Source organism: Brachyhypopomus gauderio, chromosome 16, assembly GCF_052324685.1.
Source record: "Brachyhypopomus gauderio isolate BG-103 chromosome 16, BGAUD_0.2, whole genome shotgun sequence".
Lineage (NCBI taxonomy): Eukaryota > Metazoa > Chordata > Actinopteri > Gymnotiformes > Hypopomidae > Brachyhypopomus > Brachyhypopomus gauderio.
The window spans coordinates 19459556-19470134 of record NC_135226.1 but is presented as its reverse complement, the minus strand read 5'-3'; the positions used below and the strand labels follow the sequence as shown (position 1 = coordinate 19470134).

At 41.1% G+C, this 10579-nt stretch overlaps 1 protein-coding gene across 4 annotated transcripts; it reads left to right on the top strand.

The window, feature by feature from the left end:
* The first annotated feature begins 1752 nt into the window (after positions 1–1752).
* On the top strand, positions 1753–10525 carry tbcela (tubulin folding cofactor E-like a). Of its 4 annotated transcripts, XM_076975880.1 has the most exons (10): positions 1835–1894; positions 2477–2675; positions 2776–2865; positions 3387–3560; positions 3671–3810; positions 3949–4130; positions 5174–5430; positions 5650–5776; positions 5919–6035; positions 6285–10525. In XM_076975880.1, exons 4-10 carry the CDS (start codon positions 3422–3424, stop codon positions 6607–6609), a joined length of 1287 nt encoding a protein of 428 aa, XP_076831995.1. In that variant the 5' UTR covers positions 1835–1894; positions 2477–2675; positions 2776–2865; positions 3387–3421; the 3' UTR covers positions 6610–10525. The 4 variants fall into 4 exon arrangements, with proteins under 4 accessions (XP_076831994.1, XP_076831993.1, XP_076831995.1 ...); XM_076975879.1 differs by lacking the exon at positions 2477–2675 and having other exon boundaries at positions 1753–1848; XM_076975878.1 differs by lacking the exon at positions 2477–2675 and having other exon boundaries at positions 1769–1894.
* Positions 10526–10579: the final 54 nt, after the last annotated feature.

The following is a 10579-nucleotide window of genomic DNA, read 5'->3' as shown; positions in this document are numbered from 1 at the left end:
GTACTAATAAACCAATTGCAATTGAGTTTTTTTCTGATTTTGTTTGTTTTTAAGAACAATTATTTTAAAGAACAACATTATAAAGAACAATTATTAGTAAAACGTATAATGTAAAAATGTTTTTTTCAAAGACCATAGAAAAAAAGTTGCATGCATGCTTACACTTCTGCCCTCTGTCCTGTGAAGATGCAAAGTGCACAAATTTAAAAGTCCTTAAAGCAAATGTTAGACATTATTGCATTTGCTTACTAGAACGTGAAAGGATATATTACAAATTCTCCTGAAATAATTAAATACATCAAAACATGCCTTAAAACATTTAGACTAAATATTATTTTAAAATAAAATAATAAATATAATTTAGAAGTGGAAGTCCCCAGGCAGTTCTTGGGTAGCGGCTTTCGCATTTGTCCATCACCCACTTGCATTTATACGCAAGGTGTAATTTATAATTGTGACAATCATAGTTTACCACACTCATCTGCTAGGACATAATGGTGTAGGTTTGTGTTGAGCTATATCATCTTCTTAGGTATAAAGTTCAGGGCTCCTTCACACCCTTTATTTATTTACTGGGCCTGAATACTCAGAGAAGAAATCCATGTTGCGTTGTAAATGTGTAAGTGCTGGTTGTTGTTGTGTTTGGATCAGGACACGGTGGTGGCTCTCCAGGCTCTGGCTCTGTACTCCACCAAAGTGTTCAGCCCAGACGGATCCAGCACAGATATGGTGCAGTCAGCAGGTGGAGACATTGCTATTTCACAGATTCAACTGCTTCATAGATTTGGCACAGTCCACTTATTGTCAGACTGCACCATGTTAAGACATATGCATGTCTAGTCCTGACATAGATGGCGGTTTTAAAATATCCACCCTGTCAGTAATGCGAGCACATTTAGCACTCAGGCCCACTGGCGTAGGGGAGGGGCACGCACTGCGGGGGGGCCCCGAACACAGGTGGGCCCCGCCTTAGGACGAGTTTGTTGTTTAGTCATCCTCCTGGGTGATGTTAGGGCACTAAAACGCTAATCGGGTTGGAGTGAGTGAAGAAATTAAAGATGAGCAAAAGAAAATACAAAAGTGGTGCTCAGAAAAGACAGAGCCAACACATTCTATCACATTGAATACAGATCGCTGCATATTACTAAGTGCGAGCTATGAAGCATATGCCAGGCAGTGAGATTTTAGCTCACGCACGGGCCTCCTCATTGCCTCCTTGCGGTGGGGCCCCAGAATTTTGCGCTACGCCTCTGCTCAGGCCCAGGGGTTGATTGCATACAGTCACATCAACGTAATGTTGGTGGACGAAATGCTTAGATAAACATTTATGTTGCAATCATATATATCAACTAAAGTAATTAACTGTTACACTTTGTATGTACTCGGATGACTTGTATTGATATGGTTGTATTTATCTTTAATGATATATTTACTTTTTTTTTTTTTTTTTACTAAAACATGTTTGTTTTTTCTATTTCTAGAACACACGTTGCTTACGATGTGCTGTTAATTGTTACTGTAGTACAATTTCCCTCACAAGAAAAAGCAGACATTTAAAATAAATCTTTACTTTTTGTTTTACCATTACTTGTAAACATCCTATTTTACACACTTTCTAAATAAAAAAAAAAAAAACAACTTCAGTTATAATTCGAAGTGCGTCTAAATCGTTTCATCTTTTCAACTATTCAATAGACGATCACATGAGAAAAAAAATTACGAGGCGGGGGGGGGTAGTTAACCGGAAATGACTGTCTGGGAGAGTTACGTCACTTCCTACACGAGTCGGCCGCCGTGACAGCTAAGACAACAATAACAAGAACGAAGGGGAACGGGACGTCGCTAAAAGTGAACGCTCTTTTACGATGTTTGGTAGCCCTTTGAATCACTCGACGTGCGTGGTTGTTTACCGTTTATTCCCTCACATGAAACCAATAACCCAGTTTTGCCTTTGGTTTTGTCTGATGTGCGTGACAATTAGTATAAAAAGCTAAGTTAGCCAGCCCACCTAGCTGCGCGCGCTGGTGAGCTTTTCGTTTTCCTTGGAAGGCAATGGACGTTAATTGGCGTTTTAATGAGACGTTATGTTAATGTTTCGCGATTATATTTCGTGGGCGTTTTTTGTAATCCTTGCAATGCTGCTGCCGGAAATCGTTGTCAGGTTTGAAATTTTGAAATGCCATTGCAGTGACCCTTGTAGCTGTATAGCTCGGTAACCTTAATGTTAGTTTAGGGGACAGTGAGAGGTCTGTTAGTCTGAGCTGCAGTGCACAGATTTGCAAAAAATAAATAAAATGAATGCACCCTGAACCCTAGCTTTTTTAAGTGTGATCTGATGGGTATTTTAAAAAATCTTTATAATGTCAGAATTTGACAGTGATGATAGTTCTATTAGGCTTCACATATTTATGTGATTCTTTGGAGAATATATATTAATTTTTATAAAATTATTACTTTTTTTCATTTTTTTTATTAGTAGAGGCAGAAATAAAAACATGGCAAAAATAATTTAATAACGGACCCTGACCAAGAGACACCCTTCATTCAGAAAACCTGTCTCGTTCAACATAAATGTATTTCACTGGTGACATTTTGTTGATCATACGAGCCTTTGTCTTCTGTCAAACAATTGTCTGAAGGAAGGCAGTGTTGTATCCAGGTTATGCGTTTATGAGGTGTGAACACACATTGGCTCTAAAGTCCATCTTGAAATTTCCTGGTTGTTTGTGCTGACTTGGTCTCATGTTTCATGGTGCTTTTGGGTTTTTTTTTCAGCTAAGACTGCTGCACCTCCTCTGTGACCTTCTTTAGGAAAAAGCAATCAGAGTGACATTCACCTCTCAGCAAGTGTCTGATCACTTCAAGGTGAGATACAACCTTCTTTCTAATTCTTCTGTTTTTTGGCGGGAGGGGAGGTTGCTGGTGCTTTTAGCTAATTGGCACCTATGTCCTCATTGGTGTGACTTTCATTTTAATGTAGAGGAAGCTATGTAATCATAATCTTGTAAGATTAAGCAGGTAAGATTCTTTTATATGTGTCCGATACCTGCTGTGTTAGATTACTGTTCACATTAACCTTTAGGTATAGGTCAGAGTACTTCATTATATCTCATTTCACTTGAGGAACAGTTAAACAGACAACTTGTCCTGAATCTTTGTAGTTTAGCTTTAGGCAAACTGCACAATTTGCTGCAAAATTATGTTTATTAATTGGTGCAATGGCTGAAAAAAAGGTCTAAAAGCCTGCATATTGTGTCAGCATGGTTGTGTAGCATCTAAACGCCTGTGTATTGTGTCAGCATGGTTGTGTGGCAATCATGGACAAGTGTAGTGTCTCAGACTTCAGTCCTGATGAACAAGTGCTCTTTGGTCCTCCTGCCTCTAAGGGGCAGCAGCTGGACTGGGCACGGGGGACAGGGCCATGGAGGCACCTGAGGGAGAAGGCCGCACGTTCATGCAGGTGATTAGTGAAAAGTACAGCCCAGAGAACTTCCCGTGTCGCCGAGGCCCAGGCTTGGGGGTGGTTGTACCCTCTGGTCCCCAGGGATCTCCGATGAAAGGTGACGCTCACCTTTGAACAAGAAGCATAATTTGTCATTTTTAATAGTATCCACGGGCATGTCGACATGTGAGAATCAGTCACATTTTGATTTGTTTGTTTACGTCCCAGACCGACTCAACCTGCCTAGTGTGTTGGTTCTGAATGCCTGTGGAATCAGTCAGGCAGGAGATGAAGGAGAGATTGCTGCTTTCTGCGCTCATGTGGTCGAGCTGGACCTATCTCATAACAAACTCCAGGACTGGCACGAGGTGTGTGTCCTCTCTTTCTACTCACTCTACCTTACCAGTCATGGTAAGCACAAGGACTCGTCACCATCCTTTTATTTTCCCTCTTTCACCAAAACGATCTCACCACCCTATAAACTTTTGCCCTATGACTCCTTCCAGGTCAGCAAGATCGTTAGGAACATTCCAAACCTTGACTTCCTGAACCTCAGCTCCAACTCGCTGAGCGAGTCAGTGTTGGAGACAGAATGGGCGGAAGCTTTCTCCAGAGTTCGCCGTTTCGTCCTCAACAACACTCAGGTGTCCTGGGACATTGTGAACACCTTCACGCACGAGATGCCTGAGTAAGATATGGCAGGATTTTCGGTGACCACAAACTGTATCATCCGATATAGAGATTGAGGGAACAGTGAACACTGTGCCTAAAGTCCAACTGGCCTTGGTGTGTTCTCAGGACTTGTGATATCATGCTGATCATTCCAAATCTAGATCAGAACAGAGTTGAAGCCAAGTGAATTTTCATTTGTGTATCACAAATTCTCCCTAAGAGCAGTGTTATAACTTTAAAATAACATAAAAGATGTTGCTGAGTTGTTGGTGGGGTGTATATCGCAGGTGCATCTTCTGTATGTATCATAGTGCTTTTAGCAGGTTGTTCATCAATTTATTGCACAGAAATATGAGTCAGGAATAACAGACAGCTGAAGAGCTCTGTATTATTTATAAATACATATTGATGTGAAAATAAAGCTATGGCTTATTTTGTGATGGTCCACTAGTTATGCAGGATAGTATCATGTCCGTATTACCTGCTTGCTCTGCATTCTAGCAAGGAATAGTGAAGTACATGATATCAGGTTATTTCACCGCAGACAGGATCATCAGCAATGCAGTATTGTGTTTTCTGAAAGTTTATTTTAGACAACGCTAATGTATATCATCCATCCTGCCTTTGTTATCATTTGAAAGAATTAGTGCAATTGAATTAGTGTGGTTGAATTAGTGCAGTTAATTGCCCTTAGGCAATTTTGCCCTCATCTTTTTATAGCCATGTATACTTCCTGCTTTGATGTATTCTCCCATTCAGAAAACATTGTAATAATAATATTTTGTCTCAGCACTGTACAAAAGCTGAATTAAACTGAATTGAGGGTTCTCATAAAGATCTAAAGGTATTTTCACTCAGATTCTTTCACGAGATATGAGCACATTTAATCTTTATTTAACTTTATTTGATTTAGTCTGACTCGGTGGCCGTTGATCTTAAAACTGTAATGAAAATTGAAAAGTTTTTTCCTGGGTCTTGTGGTGTCTCACCAGTTCTATACATGCAGCATTGCTCTCCAGTAATATTCATGCATATTCATACGCATTCATATTCCTCCAGACTGGAGGAGCTGTTTCTGTGCCTTAACGAGTACAACACTGTGATGGCCTCTGCCACGCCTTGCCCCTCGCTACGGCTACTGCACATCACGGACAACAGTCTGCATGACTGGAACGAGGTGCGCAAGTTTGGCTCGATGTTCCCGTCTCTCCACACTCTCATCATGGCTAACAACAACCTGGGCGCCATCCTGGACTCTGGAGAGAATCTCTCTCGCCTCTTTCCCAACTTGCGCAGCATCAATCTACACAACGCAGGCAAGAGTTGCGTTTTTCTTCAACCCCTGGGGTCTCTGCTCCAGTCCTGGGGACGCACCGTCGTTTACAGCTGTGCTGGGGTAAAGGCGTGTGCTCCCCAAGACTGCAGTAAAACCCAAGAATTACACCCTGTCCAGTCAGTATAATGTAGAGCAGCACAAAATGAATAGGCTTGCGGTTTGTGTGTGTGTGTGTGTGTGTGTGTGTGTGTGTGTGTAGGCCTTAATCGCTGGGAGGACATTGAGAAGTTAACCTTCCTCCCCAGGCTGGAGGAGGTGCGCCTGCAGGGTATTCCTCTGCTGCAGAACTACACCAACACAGAGCGCCGCAATCTCATGATCGCACAGTGAGTGTCTCTTCTGCCCCCCCCCCCCCCCCCCCCTCGGAGGACGCAGAAGCTCTCGCTTCCCTCAAGGACTCCAAAGAGAAGAAGGGGAGAAAAAAAAACGTCCCCTCCCCTCCCCAGCTGTCTCCTGCTGTCCCCGCAGGTTGCCGTCGGTGACCTCCCTGAACGGGAGCGTGGTGACAGAGGGAGAGCGCGAGGATGCTGAGAGGTTCTTCATCCGCTACCATCTGGACCACTCTGAGGAAGAGCTACCTCACAGGTAGGGCACATTCAGGCCACACAGGAGGCCCAGGACCAATTGGGGCACTTTCATCGCTGATGAACTGTGACCTTCCGTCATGCTTTGCTTAGTAAGGACGTTCTTAAAAATGTTGCAGTGCTTTCGGATATTGTTTAGCGGTGCACTTTTGTGGCGTTTGCTTAGCCTGTTCTAGTTTAGGACTCCGCACGCTTTTCTGGCCTGCGCACATGGGCGGTCACTCAGGGGTCCTCCGTGCTCCCGTGACAGATACCACTGCCTGGTGACCAAATACGGGAAACTGGCACCTCTGGCCGAGATCGACCTGCGGCCACGCTGCTATGCCAGGGTGGAGGTGCACTGCGATGAACGCGTGGAGCAGGTGAGCATCCGCCTGGACCAGACGGTGGCCGAGCTGAAGAAGCAGCTGAAGGCGGTGGTGCGTCTCTCCGCCAGCAACATGCGCCTCTACTACATCGACAAGGACATGTGCTCGGCATTCGGGCCCGAGGAGATGAAGTACGGCACGCGCGCCCTTCATTCATACAGCATCCGAGACGGCGACGGAATCCTGGTGGTGCCCAAGACCAAATGACTGACCACAGGTGCCGGGAGTTGAGTAACTGCACCAGGTCTGAAACAGCACTACGAAGGCTTCACAGTGTGTGCAAAATATGATTCAGAAAAGGAGCACTCCTTTTCTTCCATGGGATTCTAGGTTTTATAAGACTGGATGGATGGCATGGATTTGGAAGAGACTACTTGTGTTTTAAAGGGCCTGTCACTGGTCACATTGCTACATGGTCACCACACGTACACACACACACACACACACAAACCCGCATTTGTTTCCATGGTGTACATAAATGGCTTTGCATTGTTTTCGCTGACTGTGCCCTTGATTGAGGTTTGCTGTTATCTGTCAGTAATGCCTGCCTCTTCAAGATGAAAGCACAAGAAGGCACTATGGCAGTCCAAAAAGTGTGTCCTATGAACCTTGAGATAATCATCTGTCACTAATCCTGTCGGGGGTTGGCAGCTCGAACAGAAAAGGCGTCAGACCACTTGAGTGCTGGATTTGCTAATCGTGTATGTGTTAGCCTCTCATTCCCCACAAGACTCTCAGGCCACATCTCACATTTTATGGAGGGGCAATACTGGCCTTATACATTTACTTTTTATTTGTTTGTTTCTTTGTTTGTTTTACACAGATACTAGAGAACAGTGTTGGACATTGTGGAGCTGAATGAGACTTTTTGTTTATTTGTTAATTTTCAGATGTTGCATGAGGAAAAGGCAAATTAGTTTATCCAAGTGGTTCAGGTGGGCAATAGGTATGATCACCATAATCTAATTGGGCCAGAGCTGAGAGATATTCTCAGTTTCAGTTTGACTGTGTGTCTAATATTTAGAGCAGCTGTGATTGTGTTTTGGGGGGCTGGCACAGCTATGTGAGAGGTCCCTGTATAATCAAATTTACTGTGTTCCCATTCACATTTATGATGAAAGGAAATATTGGCCAAAACGCATGTCTAACATTATTGCAGCTTTGAGTTCTTATCATCAGTACATCTTTAGTGGCGATTAAAAGTGTAGGGTGATAGATTGGCACAAACTATACTGTATGTAGTGAATGATGAATTAGTTGGAATAACTAATCCTCAGGCAAATCGAACTTCCCAAAGCGCAAAACATGCAGTGGAGTTTGAATTCTTTAGCATCTTCATTCATGTTTATTAACAAACCCAGTCTTGCATCTTTGAAGCTTGACGTTTGAGGACCACTTGGATGCTAGTAATTTGTACTTTGGCCAAATGTGTAAAACTACAAATGTGTATTTTCTTTTCACTAATGTTCCTGAACAATCAGATGCACTTAGCCAAATGCCATTTTGAGGACGTGTATGGCAAGACGGCCTAAAGGTTCATCCCCAGATATGTCGAGGTGTCGAGTGACTACCATAGCTTTTAATATTACCGTAGACACCAACACTCGGTGCCAGTTCAGGGGGATTCCAGGTATTTTTTTTTCTATTTTTACAATCGCTGGTGCACAGTCGGTTCATGCATTTTTATTTTTTATTTTTTCCCCTACTTTTGTCAGAGTATCATCATGTTGATGTGTACCTGATCCTAAAACAAGTTCCCACTAATACCATTTTCACCATTACTTTGAGGGAGGATTTGGAAGATGCTTTAATAAGTTTAGGTGCTAAGTGCAAAAGAGTCAATAGTCCTTTACAATAAAACCCTTGCAGTGTTTGGGTATTATACAGCTTTTATCAGTAGTACCTTTTACAATTTAATCAGTAGTATCTCATGTTGGGATAATTGCAGTACACAAAATATAGGATTTAACAGATCAATGGTTTAGATCTAGTAATTTAAACAGATCAGCAGTTTAGATCTAGTCATTAAGAGTTAAGTACTGAAGGTACCTACCTTACTTAGACTAAATGATTCCCCCTGGTTTTACTATATGAACCCCTGTTGGCTAGTTTCAAGGCAGACCCTTTCTGCTATTATATTTGACTATCTACATGTGGTTTTTGGTAGACATACAGTATTCTTCAGTATATTATGATATAATGTGGGGAAAAATACTTCAGCAAGGTCGCATATATATTTGTAGGATGGTTCCCATGGTCTGGACCAAAGCAGAAATGACTAAGGACTAAAAAAAAATATTTCTAGGCTTGCTTAGCATCCGACATATTTATCAAACCAAACATCGTATAGATATATCGCCTCCTGATTTAACAGCTTTTATGATGTATATTTTGTGACAATAACTACAATAATGCCAACAAATCTAGAACAGCATTCCATGCTGGGCTGTGTGTGCTTGTGGGGTTTGTGTACGCAGTGTGGTAGTTTTACCAGTTGAAAACTCAGGAAGGGCTGGCAAAATGCATTAAGGAGGCAAAACAGTGTGAGGAATTCCTCTGCTGCAGGAAGTGTATTTTGAGTACTTAGTACTCAGTACTCGGGCAGAGTATGATGAAGAGAACTATGTAGCTATGACCTGAAGTGTGAACCTGTACCAGTGTCTGTTCAGTTTTTACTTTAGTATTGTTTTTTTACAAGAGAACACTGTCCAAATCATACTTGCTAATAACAAAGTTATTGGTGATGTATTGTTAGATTTTTTCTCATAGATTATTATAAAGACGAGATATTACAGTGAATACATATAAGCATTTATTAACCCTGAGAATAGAAACTAAGACTGTAATGTAAATAACTTTCCCATATATGAAGAAAAAAGGCAAAATATCTGTAGTATTTAATCAAGAGACCTATATATATATATATAGGCCCACATTCATGCTTGAGCAATGATTAATCTTATAAATTAATATTATAAAGCTTGCATTGGATTGGGGGGGGGGGGGTAGTGCTTAGGATGATCAGTACCTTTTATCTTGAAATTGTATCTTGTAGGTATAGAGTGGGGAAAGACTGGCGCTCAATGTCATCCTAAAATGACTGTTTTAGAGGTCTGAAGGGTGTTGATGATTAAAGACAAATATGTGTACAAGGTTGTTATCTTGTCCCTCATACCTTAAGTATTAAATGAAAGCTGTCAGAATGCAGACCTCATGTAACTTTGTGGATGTTGGCTTTTAAACTCAGCACCCACAAATGGTAGTGCCACTGAAAAACATTACATTACTGAACTGTAGTTGGCGGTAGTTGAAAAAACTGTAAACTGTTTCCACACCCAGAAATGACTGAGGGGAAAATATTAGTTTCCATAGGCTTATTTGTTGATTTTAATATTGTACAAGGAATGAATCATTAAAAATGTTCATCATTTACACGTTTTATTGATGTAAATGTTACTTTAGTTACTTTGATCATTACAGGAAGTGATTAATTGTACTCAGGTGTTATTTATTTATATTACCTGGACATTTTGAAATGTAAAGTCATTGAATTGTTTTTGTAATTTTGTTTTGATGGTTGTACTTTATTTATTTATGCATTTTTAAATGAATTAATACTTAATTTATTTTTATGTGGTTGTTTGTTTTCCAGGAATAGTTTTTCATCTGGGTTACTTCAAAGCCACATATTTGGAAGCTTTGCATCGGGTACAATATTGTCACCACACATTCCCCAAACCCCCTCCCACACACACACTTTTTTTAAACCAGCAAAAAAAAGAGTTGTGAGACTAATTTATATAGTGAAGGGTATCTAGTACCTTGCGACAAAAGAGGCTGACACCTGTGAATGCATTTACTATTCACTATTAGCATGAAAACAAACAAAAATACCCTCTTTGTTTCATCTCAGCCTAAACTGTATTGTCATTTTAAAATCAAATGTGACCGTTTTGTATTTGCTTTTAGGAATCACTCAGTCAAATGCATGTGTTAAGGGATAAAGAAATTATTTTGCACAAATAAGTGGAAATATGTTTGCAGCAGCTCACAAGGTATTGTTTCTCCGGTAGCTGACTGAATTGTCTTGAAGGTGGAAATAAATATCTGAGGTGTGTTTGCAGCAACTGTATTTGTTTCCTAATAAGAAGATGCATCATTGTAAACGGATTACTCA

Coding starts and splice junctions, on each gene's coding strand:
- tbcela (XM_076975879.1), top strand. CDS start 3,422: ATGGAGGCACCTGAGGGAGAAGGCCGCACGTTCATGCAGGTGATTAGT. Junction 3,561..3,670: donor CCAGGGATCTCCGATGAAAG/GTGACGCTCACC, acceptor TTTACGTCCCAG/ACCGACTCAACCTGCCTAGT. Junction 4,131..5,173: donor TTCACGCACGAGATGCCTGA/GTAAGATATGGC, acceptor ATATTCCTCCAG/ACTGGAGGAGCTGTTTCTGT.